This window comes from Vipera ursinii (assembly GCF_947247035.1).
Source record: "Vipera ursinii genome assembly, chromosome: 1".
Classification (NCBI taxonomy): domain Eukaryota; kingdom Metazoa; phylum Chordata; class Lepidosauria; order Squamata; family Viperidae; genus Vipera; species Vipera ursinii.
Genome location: NC_139512.1, coordinates 40,919,205 through 40,939,135, shown reverse-complemented (window position 1 = coordinate 40,939,135; position 19,931 = coordinate 40,919,205). Strand labels below are relative to the sequence as shown.

General features: G+C 41.6%; 1 protein-coding gene across 3 annotated transcripts in view; it reads left to right on the top strand.

Moving 5' to 3' along the window:
- Positions 1-19,931, top strand: part of UNC79 (unc-79 homolog, NALCN channel complex subunit) — a gene marked incomplete at its 5' end in the record, with an annotated part of 150,964 nt that overhangs the window by 62,663 nt on the left and 68,370 nt on the right. Inside the window, 9 exons of one of the 3 annotated variants that reach the window (XM_083379453.1) lie at positions 2,484-2,665; positions 2,849-3,050; positions 4,098-4,277; positions 5,990-6,055; positions 6,471-6,757; positions 9,388-9,570; positions 13,882-14,044; positions 17,296-17,445; positions 18,179-19,414. In XM_083379453.1, coding sequence (XP_083235579.1) covers positions 2,484-2,665; positions 2,849-3,050; positions 4,098-4,277; positions 5,990-6,055; positions 6,471-6,757; positions 9,388-9,570; positions 13,882-14,044; positions 17,296-17,445; positions 18,179-19,414 — 2,649 coding nt within the window. The remainder of the gene's footprint in view (positions 1-2,483; positions 2,666-2,848; positions 3,051-4,097; positions 4,278-5,989; positions 6,056-6,470; positions 6,758-9,387; positions 9,571-13,881; positions 14,045-17,295; positions 17,446-18,178; positions 19,415-19,931) is intronic. The other 2 variants (XM_083379454.1, XM_083379455.1) reach the window with 2 other exon arrangements.

Genomic DNA, 19,931 nt, shown 5'->3' with positions numbered 1-19,931 from the left:
GACTCACTGGAGAAGAGCCTAATGCTGGGAAAGGTTGAGGGCAAGAGAAGAAGGGGACGACAGAGAATGAGGTGGCTGGATGGAGTCACTGGAGCAGTAGGCGTGAGCTTAAATGGACTCCAGAAGATGGTAGAGGACAGGAAGGCCTGGAGGAACAATGTCCATGGGGTCGCGATGAGTCAGACACGACTTTGCAACTAACAACAACAAAGTAAAAGCACATCTATTTATGTTTATTTATTTTAAAAGGTTTGCATAGCTGCCCACCTTTAAAAAATGTTAGAACAATTAACCAGTGGAACAACCTGCCTCCAGAAGTGGTGAATGCTCCAACACTGGAAGTTTTTAAGAAGAGATTGGACAGCCATTTGTCTGAAATGGTATAGGGTTTCCTGCCTGAGCAGGGAGTTGGACTAGATGACCTCCAAGGTCCCTTCCAACATAATAATAATAATAATAATAATAATAATAATAATAATAATAATAATAATAATAATAATAATAATAATTCTGGGGGGCTCATGGAAATATAAAACTATTGAAAAACTCAGCACCTCAATCAATCCCCCCTGGGTACCCCAAGAACTCTCCACAGGCTCTATTACTCTACCCCAGGGCCTGGGTAAAGAGCCAGGTTTTTGCACTCTGCCAGAAGACCAAGATGGTGCGGATTTGCTGAAGAGAGTGAATTCCACAAGGTAGGGACAGCCATAGAAAAGGCAGATTTCCTAGGTCCCACTAGATGGCAGTGTTTCAGGGAAAGCAACTGGAAACCAGGGCAGCTCAAGCAACAGGATTACAATGTGGGTGAACCTAGAAGTGCCCAAGACAATGCATGCAGCTGTATTCTGGACCAGTTGTAACTTCTAGGTTGTCTTCAAGGACAGCCCCATGTCAATAACAATGCAATATTCCACATGGGAAATGACAGAGGCATGAGTGACATGAGCAAGGTGTCCTGGTCCACGAATTTCCTTCTTTTAAAAATTATAGGTTTCACTTTTTGTGGAATAGAGAAAAAAATAATCAGCATAATTTAAAAATGTATTAAAAGCACTTTTTAAATGTATTAAAAGCTCTGAAATGCAGATACAAACATTTTAGATGGTCTTTCAAGATTGCTGTTTCACAAAACGCGACTGTGCCATTTCTCCATACTTTCAAATGTATTTAAAAGTAAAAGAGTTATAAAAATGTGCAAGTATGTATAAAGCAAAGAATATGTAATCTAACAGGATCATGTATTCTAAAGTCTATGTTTTTGGTTTTAATCAACTTTATGGAGAATTAGGAGAGGAAGAGTCTGTTCAGTCCATTTAGGAAATCCATTGAAAGTATGGTATTTAAAAGTCATAAAAATATGAAGTTAAGCAAATGCCAGGCTTTCTGGACCAGTATTCAGCAATAAATTCAGCTCTTCTGACACTTCTCAGTTTAGTTTGACTTTTCAATTTTACTTGGCAAAAGGCTTACAAACACTGCATGTTTGATTAAGCTACCCACAACAGATGATTGTCATTACAGTGTAAAACTATCAGGAATTTTTATATATGCTCAAAGGTTTGAAACAGGTTCTTTTTTCTGCCCTTCTGAATTAATTGATACTGCCCTCGGTGCATTCCTTGAATCTTAGTATTGATGTATGTTTAGATAATGGCCATCTTTATTGTAGAATCCATTGGTTCCTGCCTGAGTCTCAACTGTTACAGCAAGAAATACAACAATATATATTTTAAATACTTTGTTGCTGCTGTGTCTAGTGAATTGGTGATGCTTTTTGGTATTCTTGGATTAATTTAGTCACGGAATTCATTGATACAAGGAATAAGTTAACTATGACGCTAAATGTTACAGTTTGAGATGCATGCATGTTATCTATTTACCGCTGGAATGGTAACAAATTCTCCTTTCTCCTTGCAGTTCCCATGTTCCCCAAGCTCAACTCTTTAAAGCAAATTTGGGGATCAGTGGGAAGAAGAGGACCTCGTTATATAGTGACAGAGGGAGGGATATTGGTTTAGCATCTACCACATTGTCCAGTGGTGTCTCTTATTTGTCCTTGTTGGGGGACTTCCACTTCTTTATGGGAAATTCAGGATGTTTCAGGAGTTCAAGGCCTCCATGGTAAACGTGGGCCCAAAGTCCAGTCTTACTCACACAAGTGGCCACATGTTTTTATCTTGGTTTAGTTGGCCTGTGATCTGAAGTTTTAGTTTTTTGGACAGGTCACATTCTTGTCACTATGCAGTTTGTTAACTTTATTAAATATGCAATAGTGAGGATAGTTTAGGGTGGTTTTCCCCTAGGAACCTGTGGGTCCTATGGCTTTTCACGATGACCTGGCAGTTCTGCTTTACAACTTGTCAATTTCTGGAATGCAGATACAAACATTTTAGACAGTCTTTCATGATTGCTCTCTCACAAAAGTTGACATGGTGCCATGTCCCAATTAACATGCTTCTTTATTTGCTGTTTACTTACAGTGGAGAAAGTAGCAGTGTTGTGTAGATTCCTGGATATTCACTCAGTGACCAAAAACCATCTACTGAAATATTCTTTGGCACATGCCTTTTGTTGTTTTCTGACTGCTGTGGAGGATGTCAATCCAGCTGTGGCCACCAGAGCAGGGCTTCTGTTAGACACCATAAAAAGGCCAGCTTTGCAGGTATGTTAAACAGTAAAGAAACAAACATGGTCCCAGATACGTTGCAGGGTTAAAACTTCTTGGTGGAGTTAAAGTTAAATCCATTTGTGTAAACTCTCAGACTTTTTGATGATATTGGTAAATATGGTGGTTTCTTTGATGACTCGAAGTAATTGCTTTTATAACTTTTATTATTCTTTTTAGGGACTATGCCTTTGTCTTGATTTTCAGTTTGATACTGTTGTTAAAGACAGACCCACTATCCTTAGCAAGCTTTTGCTACTACATTTTCTCAAGCAAGATATTCCGGCGTTGAGCTGGGAATTCTTTGTTAATCGGTTTGAGACACTGTCTCTTGAGGCACAACTTCATTTGGACTGCAACAAGGAATTCCCCTTCCCGACAAGTAAGAAAGCTTGGTAGCATGATTTATTTTTTACAATTAAAATAAATTGTAAAATGTCTAAACTAAAATGTCTCTTCTTCATTGAAAAACAAGTGCATATCTACAGCGAATAACACATTTAAATCTTTTATTTATTTATTTATTTGTTTGTTTGTTTATTTATTTATTTATTTGTTTCGATTTATATACCGCCCTTTTCCCGAGGGACTCAGGGCGGTTTACAGGGCAAATTAAAACAGCGCAATGTACAAATTAAAATAAAATAAAATTAATAGCCCCAAAAGAGTTTGAAATTTAAAATTTAAAACCTTAAAACCCCTCAGTCCAGGCCGGTTAACGTGGAAATAATTTTAGTAATATATAGCCAGTTAATTCAGTTACTGGTATGTTACTGATGATTATGGTACCACACATTAGGCTGGCAGTATAACACAAATAAAATACCTTTACTGCTTCAAATAATTTATATCAATTAAAAAATAACTGACCTAGTTCAAAAGTAATGCTCTTGGCCTGATAAAGTATAATTTATTAAACCAGGAAAATATGGTCCCTGTAAGCTCCTTCACGATCCTTCTCTTTTTCAGGCCAAAAATTCAGTGATTATGTCTATTACTTAAATCGTGGTTTTCTATCACATCCAAGCCAAAAAACTGGCTCTCATGGAATCTGTGGTTTGAATACATAAAACAACTTTGTAAAAACTGGATATGAAAGTTTATGGAAGAAACATGCAGTTACATGCCTTATTCTTGGGCCAATTTTTATCAGTCATAGATAATTTCTTTTGGATGAAGCCACTCTTATCAGCTTAAAAAGCACATGCTGGTATTGGACGGGGCATATTTTGTACTCCCCATGCATTATCTCTCTGTGGAAGAGAAATCGAAAGTATGTGGCACAGTTTTTGAAAGCCCTGGGTTACAAACAAATGCACATTTTTGAATCCAAGCATGAAAACTACAGAGTGTGCTGCAAAGGTGTGGGCTTACAAATTAGTCTGAACCATGCTATGAAATAAAATTTGGTTTAATCCTGTTTGAAAAGCAATCACAGCTGTCCGGACCAATGTTGCCAACTTAAGTGACACAGCAATGTGGAAGATCAAGAGAGCTCGGTTTGCTCGGAATCGGCAGAAGAGTGTGCGTTCTTTGAGGGACAGCGTGAAAGGCCCAGTGGAGTCCAAGAGGGCACTTTCCCTTCCAGAAACCTTAACTACCAAAATCCGTTGAGTATTTTAATTTTTTTCCTCCATTTTAATTCTCTTGCACAATTGCCACTAGGTGGAGATGGAATCTAGGATTTGGCCAGATATTTTTAAACTGATAAAACAGTTGTTTTAACTGCTTGTTTTGTTCACAGTTTACAGCATGCTACTGAAAGATCATAGTGACCTATGGAATAATAAAATGCACTATATATTTCTGTTTGCCACTATTATTTTATAGACAAGTCCTTTTCCTTAAACCCATTTTATTGGTTGTTTTAACAAATTTGCAAGCTGTTAAATTCTTCCAGACTCCTGGTGGCATATCACAATTTGTATGTACACTATTTGTGAGTGGTGCCTCGTCTACGAAAAGGAAAAAAAAATCAGTGCAAGTGATACCTCTGTGTGTATGTGTGTGCTTACATACACACGACATGATTATTACGCAATGTCATAACCATGGTTTTCTACTATTAACAATCCAGCTTCATAAGTATATCTGACTCGTATCTCTAGAGGAAAAAATGTTTTGGCAAGCTAACCATTGTTACTACAAAGATCCATCTTCCCCAACCCCTCCGCTCTGCTCTGTTCAAATCTATGCTTATAAGTGTTTTTTGTTTTCTGTTATAATATATCACTGATTACTACATTGCAGTTCTAAACACTGCTAAAATAGTGCTTCTTTGATGTGCCTCTTCTCAGATATAATGTTACTGCCCATTGTTAAAAACAAAAAGATATTTCAACATCTACATGAGCTGCTGGCTGACATTACCTACTTATTTGAGGTCATGACTTGACTACAGCCTATACAGAGCTTACCCTTGAAGATCATCCATACTGCAACAGGACAGCCAGTGATGCTCATGTCTCAGTATGCCTCTGTAACACCTCGACTTTGTCAGCCGCATTGGTTGCCAGTTTGCTTCTGGGTGCAATTCTCTAGGTGCTGGTTGTTACCTATAAAGCTCTACAGGGCATAGGGCCTGATTAAGGAATGCCTGTCTCCCATAGTATCTGCCCAGCTGATTGGATCTGACAGGGCTGGCGTGCTTTGGGTTCCGTTGATTAAACAATGGCATCTATCGGGACCCCAGAAGTATGCTTTCTCTGCAGCAGTATCTGGACCCTGGAATGAGGTTTCCCAAAGATTCAAATAATAATTTATTCAAAATAAATTACCCAGTGATAATTTAAAGGGACCTGAAGATCTAGCTCTTCACCAAGGCCTTTGATTAATGTGACTGAAGCCACCTTTAGTTTCTGGCTTATTGTTTCCTTGTTTTTAAATATTGTTTCCTTGTATTATTATAAAATGCAAATAATACATTATATTGATTGGCCACAGTGATAGTTGTGCAGTATTAATTAGAGATTATGATGTTTTAGATAAATTAAACCTTTAAATGTTTTTGACAATTTGAAAACTGTCCAGGGTCTTTGGGAGTCAGGTGGTATATAAATTTAATAAATTACTATTTATTATTAAATATATATGCCCAGTAGGAATACTGATCCCTCAAGCTCAATATTGCCCCCATTGACTGGCAGTGGCTTTCTAGTATTGCATTAGTGGTACTGATTTGCAAAGTTAGGAATTTCTCCAGCATTGCAAGAATATACCTCAACTTCCTGTACACAGTATATATGACGCTCCTTTGAGTACAGCAATGGCTCCTGAAGATGTCACATACAAGCTAACCTTAGCTTTCCATTTTATTTTGAGCAGCAAGGCTGATTAGACATGAACAGTCTGCTCCAGCCCTTGGCAGTACACCAGAAAAAACACAAGGTAAAGGTGGCATTTATATATTCTGTAGCTACATAAAAAAGAAAAGAATGTTTCTTAGTTTTGAATATTCTGTTGATAGTCAAATATATAAGCCAAAAGGAGTTTGGAAATCCAATGATATCATATTTTAACCTGCAGTTTTTCTATAATTTTTTAAACTATATTTTCCCACCAAGTTTTCATTATCGGCACATGGTAATTTTGACAAATGTTCCAGTGAATCATTTTAATATCTGTGTTATGTTGTTGTTTATAATTATAATAATTGTTATAGTTTTGCCCCCTGGCCACTAAAAAAAAGGTATATACTGTTTTTGCTGCCATTTTAAAACCTCCTTAAAAAAAGACATTTAGCCTTTTTCCCCAGTGATAATCTCTATATTACATTTTTTTTTATTATTTTCTGTGCTAACAGGGCAGCCTTCTCCAGAGAATGATAATACCATAAAGGACCTTCTCCCGGAGGATGCTGGGATTGATCATCAAACTGTCCATCAACTCATTACCGTGCTGATGAAGTTTATGGCCAAGGATGAGAGTAGTGCAGAATCAGATATCAGCAGTGCTAAAGCTTTCAATACAGTCAAGCGCCATTTATATGTTTTGCTGGGCTACGATCAACAGGAAGGATGCTTCATGATTGCACCTCAGAAGATGCGAATATCAACCTGCTTTAATGCCTTTATTGCAGGAATTGCGCAAGTGAGTTAGATTTAAGCATTTGATATAACCTGTCAAATTATCCCTCATGGTCTGGCTGAATTGCAATTCCTGAAAATGAAATTTATAGCCATAATCAGAAGAATTCAGTGGCACAGAGGGCATTTATTTTTATGAAAAGAAAAAAGGCACTGTTATGTGCACTTTTTCTAAAAGGTCCTAACCTCTCATTTATGTACATAGTACTTATACACAAGCATACACACACACATTTCCGTGCAAATGTTTAGGTACACACGATCAAGTTACATAGTTTAGTCAATATCTACTTGAACAGAAATTGATAGAATTTCTATAAATGGAAAGACATCTTTCTGCAAATTTGAATGGAACTTTTCTATATTCAAGCAGTTGCTTATAGATTAAAAGTAAGAAAAAAGTCAGATTAAAAATACCGAAGTCTCTCTGAAACCCTTCCCTTAAGATTGTCATCTCTTGGGACCAGGAAATCAGCCTCGTCAATCATGGTCGTTCTTTCCTGGAACAGAATTCCTCCAGAGATGAAAGTGGCTTTTATGGGGTTCTACTTTATGGGGTTGTTCTTTCTTTTGTCATGGTTCCGATAGATGAAACCCATCAAAAGAACTTCAAGGCAAGAATTCTTCCTCAAAGAACATTTTATTCAGGAAACAAAGTATCGGCACTACATAGTTGAACCCAAAACTAGATTCCCTTCCCTGGATACAAAGTAACAATTTGCAATTCCCACCCCCCAAGAAGCAATCATAAATCACATTCTCCAATTAGCCTGAAACACGGGCTTTTTCCTCAGCTCCTCAGCCCGCCAAAACGTTATCAGTTCATCCTTGGGTTCCCACAGAGCAGTGTTATTATGGCTAGCTGAGCTCAAGCATTCACCCCAGGCCCCCTTCTGTACCTGATTTCTAAATATTTTATTATTATTATTAATAAAATAATAATTTCTAAATAGAAAAAAAGTATGTTAAAAGCAAAGAGAAAATGGCTGCGATTTTCATCAGTTGTCAGAGCAGTAATATCCAATGTTTATAGCATTGACTTTCTTTCTTTCTTTCTTTCTTTCTTTCTTTCTTTCTTTCTTTCTTTCTTTCTTTCTTTCTTTTAGAAAGGCATTTAAATTTGCTTATTCCATTTGTTTACTTATTCATCTGTTTATTTATTTTGACTTGGAAGTAGATGTGTGATAAAGGAGATCCTCCTGCTATGGATTTAGAGGTAGTAAATTGTTTGTTAGATATAGTTTTTGTCTTGCAACTGTAATATTTTAGTGTTTGTATTATTTTATAAGCTATTTAGACACTTATTTTGATTAAGCTGGCACATATAAATAAATGAAAAAGAAAGAAAGACTAAGCCACACTAAAGATTTAATTCCAAAGTAGCAGTGAAGCAAGCAAGGAAAAGAAAGTGAAACATAATATTAGTCTTTGGATTTAGTTTGTAATCTAGATGTTACCTTTTCCAATTAATCCTGTAAGAATCCAGGTTACTCATAGCACATAGAATCCCAATCCTGTAAGAATCCAGATTACTCATAGCACATGAATACAGATGGGAAGGTGAAATTGTTATGAGAAGAAATGGGCATCCTCTGGACAGTGATGATGTCACTGGCTAATTCTTTCAACCACCTATTCTTTCAAACATGAACATAGTAGTAATAGGAGGAGAAGACATGTGGTCATGGGCTGGAGCTTCATGCATTTTCATCTGCAATAGATTGATATTTCATCAATGTTTAATTTTGTTCAGAAATTTAGAAGATTTGTTTAAACATTCTTTTAATCAAACTATTGAAGGGACCAATGTGTTAAACTGTGAATATGGCCAAATTGCAATAATAGTTGGCTGTTTGCAGAACGCTCCTAACAGTCTTTGCAATGGATACCAAACAGAGTGTGGATAAGATCAAGACAGAAAGATATGCCCAGGATGCAGTCCTTTAGTGCTCACTTTAATTCTGAAATGTTTCATTCAGAACATGAATGAAACGTTTCTCACATATACTCCTTTTTCATTGTTGCTATTGTAAGAGCATTCTGGAAAGGAATGTTCTAGTGGCAAGAACTAATACTCTATACCAGGGGTCAGCAACCTGAAACAGTGAAAGAGCCACTCGGAACCGGTTCCCTCACAAAAGGAAAAACTGGGAGCCGCAAAAAATGTGTGCGCATGTACGTACATGCGTGCATGCGCAGAACAGGCTTTGACTGAAGAGTGGAGCCAAGGCGAGATATGCACCTACCCTGCATATCTCGCCTTGAATTGATTGGTTGAACTTTTTTAGTCCCACTTTTTTTTTGGACTGCACATGGCAGAGGACTGGGAGCCGCAGGAGATGGCTGAAAGAGCCGCATGCGGCTCGGGAGCCGCGGGTTGCAGATCTGTGCTCTATACAATACAATCAAATTATTGTTTTGGATGCTAACCCAGCAGATGGTGTTGTATATCCTTCCTTGAAATGACTATCAATGTGTCCAAAATTTTACTTAATGAGCCTCTGTATTTCACCTTGTAGGTTTATTTCTGCAATCGCTGCTAGGATTTCATAGAGAATTTATTGATGCAAGTCTTTAAATACAGTTTTTTTTCTTTTTAAAGTGTTCTAAATTCTAATCTAATGTTAATTTTAGGTGATGGATTATAACATTAATCTAGGGAAGCATCTTCTTCCTTTGGTGGCTCAGGTGTTGAAGTACTGCACATGCCCTCAGCTTAGACATTATTTCCAGCAGCCCCCTCGTTGTTCCCTCTGGTCCCTTAAGCCTCATATTCGACAGATGTGGCTGAAGGCCCTGCTTGTCATCCTATATAAGGTAAGCACTTCCCTTATTTATTTCAGTTACTCCAAATCTATGTCTCATCAGAATTTCAGTACAATTGTTTTTAATTTAATTTAATTTAATATTTGCATTTGTATACCGCCCTTTCCCTGAGGACTCAGGGCGGTTTACAGGGAATTAAAATCGAAACATACAAAAGTTAAAACCAATTAAAAAAGCATTAAATTCACCCTGTAGATTAAAACCCCAGTTAAAATTTTCTCCTCAGCCTGGGCCCGAGAGCTCAAAGAGCCAGGTCTTCAGGCCCCGGCGGAATGATCGGAGGTCAGGAGCAGTCCTCAGCTCTACCGGCAGCTGGTTCCAGAGGGCAGGCGCTCCCACCGAGAAGGCCCTATCCCTGGGTGTCACCCGCCGGCAATCTCTCACCGGCGGAACCCTGAGCAGACCCTCCCTGTGGGAGCGCACTGGGCGAAGGGCATTTGATGCCGGCAGCAGGTGTTCCCTCAAATAACCCGGACCCAGGCCATGTAGGGCTTTATAGGTGATAACCAGCACCTTGAATTTCACCCGGAGGGCAACCGGAAGCCAATGCAGCTCGCGGAGTAGAGGTGTTACATGGGAGTATCGGGAAACCCCCATTACAACTCGCGCGGCCGCATTCTGCACCAGTTGAAGCCTCCGAGTGGTCTTCAAGGGCAGCCCCATGTAGAGAGCGTTGCAGTAGTCCAGACGGGAGGTCACAAGCGCATGAGTGACTGTGCGTAGGGCGTCTCGGTCCAGATAGGGGCGCAACTGGCGCACCAGGCGAACCTGTGCAAAAGCCCCCCTGGTCACGGCTCCTATGTGATCTTCAAAATTGAGCCGTGAATCCAGGAGGACGCCCAAGTTGCGAGCCCTATCAACGGGGGGTAACACCTCACCCCCCATCGTTAGAGGTGGAATAACTTGGTTAACCCGAGACGCCGATATGCACAGCCACTCAGTCTTGGCGGGATTGAGACGAAGCCTGTTTCTCCCCATCCAGACCTGAACCGCCTCCAGGCACCGGGACATCACGGAGAGGGCATCACTGGGTTGGTTCGGGGTGGAAAGAAAAAGTTGGGTATCATCAGCGTACTGGTGATACCCCACCCCAAAACCACGAATGATCTCGCCCAGCGGCTTCATGTAGATGTTGAACAGGAGGGGCGAGAGAACCGACCCCTGAGGGACTCCACAAATGAGAGACCTCGGGGCGGATCTCTGCCCTCCTGTCAACACCGACTGCGAGCGGCCCCGGAGGTAGGAGGAGAACCACCGTAAAACGGTGCCTCCCACTCCCAGCCCCCTGAGACGCCGCAGCAGGATACCATGGTCGATGGTATCGAAAGCCGCTGAGAGGTCTAATAGGACCAGGACAGAGGAGCAACCCCTGTCCCTAGCCCTCCAGAGATCATTCACCAGCGCGACCAATGCCGTCTCCGTGCTGTGTCCAGGCCTGAAGCCCGATTGGTACGGGTCCAGATAATCAGTTTCCTCCAGGAACAGAGGGAGCTGATGCGCCACCACACTCTCAACAACCTTCGCCAGGAAGCGAAGGTTGGAGACTGGACGATAGTTGTTTAAAACAGCCGGGTCCAAAGCAGGCTTCTTGAGGAGGGGTCTCACCACCGCCTCCTTCAAGGCGGCAGGGAAGACACCCTCCTTCAAAGAAGCAGTTATTACTGCATGGAACCAGCCTCGTGTTCCCTCCCGAGCCGCATAAGCTAGCCAGGAGGGGCACGGATCCAACAAACAGGTGGTGGAGCTCAGTCTCCCCATGATCCTGTCCACATCATCAGGGGAAACAGGGTCGAACTCAGTCCAGATAACGTGCTCAAGACCGCCTGATTCCTCCACATCAGACTCTGCCCAGTCAGAGTCCAAGCCGGTCCGGATCCGAGCGATTTTGTCCGTCAGATGATGACTAAACTCCTCGGCTCGTCCCTGCAAGGGATCCTCCCTCACCTCCTGGTTAAGGAGGGAGCGAGTCACCCTAAACAGGGCGGCCGGGCGATTATCTGCGGACGCGATAAGGGCGGCAAAGTAGTTAGACTTCGCCGTCCTTATCGCCGCAAGATAAGACCTTATGAAGGTTCTTAACTGCAATCGGTCGGGTTCGGATCGGCTGGATCTCCAACCGCTCTCTAGACCTCGTCTCCGACGCTTCATCTCCCGGAGCTCCACAGAGAACCATGGAGCCCAACGGGATCTGCGCCGAGTCAGAGGTCGCATGGGTACAACACAGTCGAGTGCCCTGGTGGCAGCCGTTTCCCAGGCCTCCACCAGAGCATCGACTGGGCTGTGGGTAAGGGTGATAGGTATCGGCCCAAGCGCCCTCTGGAACCGGTCCGGGTCCATTAGGCGCCTGGGGCGGAACCACCTGGTCGGTTCCGCCGCCCAGCGGCGGGGGATGGCATGACGGAAAACCAGCCTCAGGAGGTAATGATCTGACCATGACAGAGGGGTGATGGACGGAGAACCCCCTCCCAGATCATCCAACCATTGTCCAGACAGGAACACCAGGTCGAGAGTATGATCCCCCTCGTGAGTAGGGCCCTCAATAACCTGGGTCAGGCCCATGGCTGTCATGGAAGCCATGAACTCCCGAGCTAACTCCGACGACCCCCCCAGTGATGGCAGGTTGAAGTCACCCAGGACTATAAGCCTGGGGAACTCCACCGCCAACCCTGAGAGGGTGTCGAGCAGCTCAGGCAGGGCTGTTGCCACACAGCTGGGCGCCAGGTATGTGAGCAACAAGCCCAGCTGAACCCGAGGACCACATCTCAAGAGGAGGGATTCACTCCCGGCCATCTGGACAATGGTGGCCTCCCGAGGACACAAAGTCTCCCGAATAACCACTGCCACCCCACCACCCCTGCCCTGAGCCCGTGGCTGGTGCAGCACCCGGAAACCTGGCGGGCATAACTCGGTGAGAGGCACCCCTCCCTCCGAACCCAACCAAGTTTCCGTGATGCACGCTAGATCCGCACATTCCTCCTCGATCAGGTCACGGATGAGGGGAGCTTTGTTAACTACGGATCTAGCGTTAAAATAGACCAACCTGAGCTCAGGGGCCTGATCACCCTCATCCCCGGGTAGGAGGGTGCTAACCGGAGGGTCGGAGCGCGCCACCGCTCGGAGATAGCGGGGGCGCGATCCCAGATGTTGATATGGCCCTCCGCGCAAACACCTGCTGCCATACCCTATCGCCGTGGGGATTCGATGCCCCACCCCCACATTCCCAGCGCCAGCAGCCACCTCCCCCGACCCCGTCCCGTCGGGACCTCTAACAGGTCCAGACTGAGTGCCGGTTATAGATTCCTTCCCCACCCTCCCCCTCCCTAACCTCTTAAAATAACCGGCTAAGAATCTTATCAGGGGCCTCTTAGCGCGTCTTAACTCGAGGCCCCTGTCCAAGCCCAACCACCTCTCGGAGTCCCAAAGCTTGGACCCGTCATTAAGGGGAGTATGGAAACAGGCGACAGGTCGCGCCCATGAGGCAGGAACCGCCCTAAGGGCATACAAGTCCGCTTCGGAATAACGATAAATCATATTGCGCTCGAATAGTCTCTCAGGGCCGATGTTGCAAATATATCAAGAGGATTGCTCGTTGATGGTACATAGATGGAAAAGGAAAAAGTCCAGTGGACGTATCTCTCAATCTGCAGAGCCATCTCAGCTCTCACCTGAAATGGAAATCCAGAAGACAACCTCAGCCGTCCTCTCACTCCGGCTGAGGCATTTTGTGAAGTCAGTTATAGTTTAATAGGTATTAGGGGTGAGTTACCTTTTCTTTATCTTGACTATTCTTGGTTTTGGCCTCAGAAGGCATGGCCTTTAATTAAGAAAAGCACTGAAATGTGGAGATATTTTTTTTCCTTTCTTTAAAAAAAACCCTAGAGAAGATTTTAAAGGACATAATGGGTTCTTTAAACTTGTAGAGGTGTACAGTGCCCATTGTACTCTTTCAGTCATTCCCAAATGTTGAAAATTGTGTTTATGAAAGGTTTTGTTTTTTTGCCATTTCAAACTTATAAATAAAAAAAAAAGTTTTGAGGAATTTGGCTCTGCCAGCTTCAGCAGAGACTGTAGATGGGATGCTTCTGGGGTCATTTGTGAATGCAGGATTGTTTATTCTCGATACAGCATGTATAAATTAGATTTACTTTTAAAAGCAAAGAATAACTTAAAAAGTTATTTTAACATTCCCTCATTTCAGTAATATTTCATTCTTAGCACTGTTGATCAGAATTGTTCCACCTGTGACTTATGATGTGTAAAAGAATAAAAGAGTTGAAAATAATCCCTTCCTCTCTTCTTCAGTATCCTTACAGAGATTGCGATATCAGTAAAATTGTGCTGAGTCTCATCCATATAACCATCAACACATTAAATGCCCAGTATCACAGCTGCAAGCCTCATGCCACAGCAGGTCCTTTGTATAGTGACAACAGCAATGTAAGCCGGTACAGTGAGAAAGAAAAAGGTATTACATCATATGATCCCTACCAAATGTCATTAATTTTTTTTTTAAAATTTTCATCTTTTTGTTTACATGCAGTTTTTAAAGAAAAAAACTATGCTACATATGCATTCCATAGAATATAACAAAGACAAGTATTAAAATTTTATTTTGTATATGAAACAGTGTGGGATAGAAACTGGCCTTCTATATGTAATCTTGTAAATTAATAACCCTGTTTTTCAAGTATTTCTGATCTGAACTAGCTAGCAGCCAGAAGACGTGATGAAAAATCCTTAATTGTCCAACATATATGGTCAGATTCAACCATAGTTTACCAGGGAACTGATCATCCTAGACCAAATTTAAATCCAAGAAACTCTACGAAATTCCTAGGACCTTGGCAATCAGACAAATCAGCCATCAATAGACATATAGAGAGAACCACATTTACACACTATTCAAAAGAGATAATAAAAAAGCTAGGAAGGAAACTGTCAGGACCCACCCCAATCCACGTCTTAGGAAAACAAAAACTCTTGGAGTCAGTTCTAGTCCAAAAGGAATTTTTACTAGGACATACTTGGTTGTGGAAATACAAGACAGGACTTAGTATTGTTTTACAAGTTGAAACTTTATAAAGGGTTCCTGGTTCAACCCCCCTTCCCTCAACCCCATTTGGTCAGCCCCCATCATTTTACTTCATGTCATCCCTTTTGTGGGAAAAAAGGAACTTTGAATCTTTATGGTTATTGCCTTCTTCCTCTACAGAATTAAATGAAGACACAGGCCAGATGCCTTCTTCTCTAACCTTCCCTTTTGTTCCCCCAGTTCAAAAGATTTCCCTTGGTCTTTGAAATAACCTAAGGCAGGCTGAATCCACATGCGCTCCTCCTTCCTTGGGAGATGGCAGAATCCATGGGGAGGGGGGATAATGTTTTAAACATACATTTATGAATGTGATATAAATGGATACTGACAGAAACAAAAAGTCAGGATACATCCTTTCCAGCAAAGTCCTTTTCTGCTTTGCTGGATGCTTGTTACATGACTGTGATTTGGAAAAGGATGAGGAGGATTTTGTTTGTAGCTGAAGTTAGAGCAAATACGCACAATATTAGGATTACATTTAATAATATCTTGATTAACAGTATCACTGAATGCATTGCTTTAGGTCTTCACCAGTCTTTTGAAAAGAATAGTTCTGGAATTCTTATGGAATTTAAGTTGAGACAACTGTAGTCTTTATGAAATCTGCAAGGCATTTTTGTATTTCCCAGCTGGATTGTAAGGCTCATTTGATGGAACTGAAAATATATGATGCTGCCTTATTATGATTAGCATATCTTGTATTTTATTGAAAAGAGTTCTCTGTTGGAAGGAATCCTCTATTTGAAGGCTTTCTCAATCCAAATTTTTGTATATAAAGATGCATTGGATATATATGTTTAGAATAGAATAATAATAGAATTGGAATGGACCTTGAAGTGTTCTAGTCCAGCCCCCTGCTCAAGCAGGAAACCCTATACCAGACATGTCAAACACAAGGCCTGGGGGCCAGATCCGGCCCGCAAAGAGGTTTCATGTGGCCCGCGAAGCCATCCTGGAAACAGTGAGGGAACGGCCCCCACTGCCTTGGCCCTGGCCAAGAGACCCTCCTTCTGCCAGAGACCCTCAGATCTGGCCCACTGCTGCCCAGGCCCCCATAGGCCCCCTTGATGCGAGCGATGTAGAGCTGGCCACGCCCACCCAGTAGGCCATAAGCACTCTAGCCACGCCCAGCCAGTAGGCCATGCCCACCCTGGCCATACCCACCCAGCCCCCTGAGGGCAACCGCAATGCTGATGCGGCCCGCAATGAAATTGAGTTTGACACCCCTGCCCTATACCATATCAGAAAAATGGTTGTCCAGTCTCTTTTTGAAAGCTTCCATTGTTGGAACACCCACAGCTTCTGAAGGCAAGCTATTCCATTGGTTGATTGTTCTAACCCCTAGGAATTTCTCCTTAGTTCTAGGTTACCTGCCTTGCCTTCTGGTGCTTTGGAAAATAGTTTGATCGAAGGAGCCCCTCAGATATTGGAAGACTGCTATATATCACCCCTAGTCCTTCTTTTCATTAGAGTAGACATACCCAATTCCTGTAACCATTCTTTGTATGTTTTAGCCTCCAGCCCCCTGATCATTCTCGTTGCTCTTCTTTGCATTCTTTCCAGGGTCTCAACATCTTTTTATATTGTGGTGATTAGAACTGGATACAATATTCCAAGGGTGGTCTTATTAAGGCTTTGTAAAGTGGTACTAGAATTTCACATGATCTTGATTCTATCCCTCTATTAATACAGCCTAGGATTGCGTTGGCTTTTTTGGCTGCTGATGCACACTGTTGGCTCATATTTAAGTGAGTCTTAAGTGATAATTAACAAAACAAAAATAATTATGTATATTCATATGCAATATTCCCTAGTACTGTTTTTTAATATAATATTTGCAATTATATTCATTGATTTTATGTAGTTTTCTCTTACAGTAGTATGTCGCAACTTTATCTTATGGCTCCATTTTGTATAGGTAGTCCAAATAGTTATTCTGTTCAAATCTGCAAGCCAGTGCAAATAATGCTAAGTTTCTTAAAATGTGGATCAAACAGACTCTCTTATTTCTTTCTCTGTCTAAAATAATTTCAATAGTTATCTTAACAAGCACACAGGGATTTTTCCCCCAAATACATAGTCTCAGCTCACCCAGAGTATATTTTGTATCTTTTTTTTTACCTTACAGGAAGGTGTATGTTTTGTGTAATGCTGCTGTGCAGTGGCGTAGCGTGGGTTGTCAGCACTCGGGGCAAGGCAAGTAATTTGCACACACACCCTCCACAGTGGGCGGCGACCCGGCGGCTCGGATCAGAGCGCGTCCCCCCAGATGTTGCGGCCGGTGCGGCCGGCCCCCCCTGCACCCCCCACGCTACGCCACTGCTGCTGTGATATGCCTATGGAGAGTCTCAGTCATCCTGACCATGGTTTTCCCAAAGGTGCTTTTTCACGAGGCAACTGGGCTTTCTTGTTTTTCCTTGAAGACGTTTTGCTTCTCATCCTGACCTAAAGAAACTTCTTGGATGAGAAGCGAAATGTCTTCAAGGAAAAAACAAAGTCCAGTTGCCTTTTGAAAAAGCATCTTTGGGACTGTTGTGATATAGCTTTAAGCTGCCTGAAAAAAGCTTAGCTTTTATTAGGATGAGGGTTGTGATACTGTTGCCCACCTTTTCTCTTTCAAGCAGAAGAGGACAGCGTCTTTGATGAATCAGACATTCACGATACACCCACTGGAACAGGCAATAAAGAATCACAAACGTTCTTCGCAAGGTTGAAAAGAATTGGAGGCAGCAAAGTGGTGAAATATCAGCCAGTTGAGATGAATGCTCAAAGAAGTATGTATATCATTGGGGGAGGGTGGGGGGAGAAGCACTGTCATGTTAGACACAGAGCTTCTGCCTGGAAATACTATGATTATATGATTATTGCTTGATATACTGTGAATATATTTGACTTGAACTGGGATAAGGTAAGCAAGCATATCAAAATCTATACCTTAGAATCATAGAGAGACTTTGTGGATTGTCTATATATTTAAATTACGCTCTTTATTCTGGATATTATAAAATAAAATGCAATAAAATTGCCACATAAAATACTAATTAATAGCTTATTGTATTGTTATCAGCCCTGTAACGTTGAGTCAGTTATAATTTAGAACATCATCAAAGTTGTTTTTCTTTTCTCCTGTTCAATATCTAGTCTGCTAAACATAGTAAAATCTTCACTAGATTTTCTGTTTTTTTTACAATTTTCCCATAAATGACAATATTATCAGAACTGATACCATGAACTGAGGCATGAATCAGTAACTGTAAAAATATAGAAAGCTAACTTTGGTGTTATTAATATTAAAATTACTGTATTAATGTTGCCATCTTGTTCTTGTTTATTGATTTCATGTCTCACCTTGGAAAATCTCTTTGGGACTAGAACTAGAACTATCTGCATCCATACAATGTAGTCTTGATGTTATAAACAGGAATTGTATCTAAAGTGCCGATATAGCTTAAATATGGAAATGCAGAATGACACTGAATGGAATAGTAGCAGCTTTTTCTGTTCTAGGTGAAATAGAACTGGCTGAATATAGAGAAACTGGCATATTGCAAGACAATATCCTGCGGTGTATGAGAGAAGAAAGCATTCAGAAAAAGAAACTGCGCTCTCTGAAACAAAAATCTCTTGACATAGGAAATGCAGACTCCCTGTTGTTTACATTAGATGAGCACCGTCGGAAATCATGCATAGACCACTGTGACTTAGAAAAGCCACCTGCCGCTTCCACTTACACCACACTGAGGCAGAATGATTATGGACAACCACAGCAAAATTCTTCTACCAAAACAGAAGAACAAGAGACAGGAGAGAAGGAAAATATTCCAGCTGTCCCGGAAAGAAGTCAAACAAGGCGACGACCTATCATACCAGAAGTCAGGTTAAACTGCATGGAGCCATATGAAGTGATTGTAGATTCCCCAGCTAAAACCTATCCTGCAAAGGAGGACTTAGATCTCATAGATCTGTCGTCTGATTCAACATCAGGGCCCGAAAAACAATCCGTTGTTTCCAATTCAGATAGCGACTCCTTAGTTTTTGAGCCACTCCCTCCTCTTAGAATAGTGGAAAGTGATGAGGAAGAGACTGATATCACAAGTCAGTTGCACGGCATTGACTCCAGGATGACACTTGCCTCCTCGCCATCAAGTCCTACCAGTGTTTCCATCCTCAGTCTTAGCATAACTCCACTGGTGCAATTCAGCATTGAAGATTGTTCCAAAGTTGTAACCCCTTGTGAAGTGGGTCATTTTGTATCATTTGCACAAGACAAAACTCCCCCAACTACCCCTGAAAGTCAGAAGGGTGTTGATGAGCTGGCTAAGCCAGAAGATGTTCAAGTGAGATCCCCTGGCAGCCCCCTGACACTAAAGCAAAAACGGGATATGCTGCAAAAATCATTTGCGCTCTCGGAGATGTCCATTGATGATAACTCTGAATTATGCATAGAAGAAATTAAGCCTGTTGGACCCTTTCCCAGCTCAACTGGGAAAATGGTCTTTATTAAGGTCCCTGAGGACTCTGATAGCCAAGCTGAAAGTCAAAAGCCTGATGCCGATGCAGAATCTGATACAGAACAAAGTACAGAACAAAAGCAAGAGGAAGAAGTTGAAGAGTCAGAATTTAAAATCCAAATAGTTCCCAGACAGAGGAAGCAGAGAAAGATTGCTGTGAGTGCCATCCAGAGAGAATACCTGGACATTTCGTTTAACATCTTAGATAAGCTGGGAGAACAGAAAGAGACAGGTGAGCAATACCAGTTGCTTATGCATTCATTTTGAAATGATCTGATTATCACGTTATTATTTTTTTCAAGGAAGAAGAGCACAGCAAAATTGGGTGACTGGAAAACAGCAGTTTATAATATAAAGAAATAGAAAACATTGACTCTGAGTAAAGTTCTGAAAGTCAGCATTTCTGCCAGATCTCTTTCCTAACTAAACTATCTAAGCTAAACAAAAGCCTTTATCAGAGGGAAAGGAAAGTTGAAAGATCAATGAGGCATCATTTATTTCTAGTGAGCCCTCTTTGTCATCAGCTTAACCGTTTCCTCAACAATAAAGGTTTTGTGAAAAGTGTGGAAAGGAGATGATTCATGGTAGGTTATTCAAATTTTCCATTTGCCGCTTTTCTGGAACTTGAAAATCTTTGAAAAAAACTTGGTTATTTTTTTCTTCGTATATATTCTGCAATTCTTCCAGAGGAATATTGGATTAGGAATTGAATAGCAGTAATCAGTATTAACCAAAGTAGATGATAATTG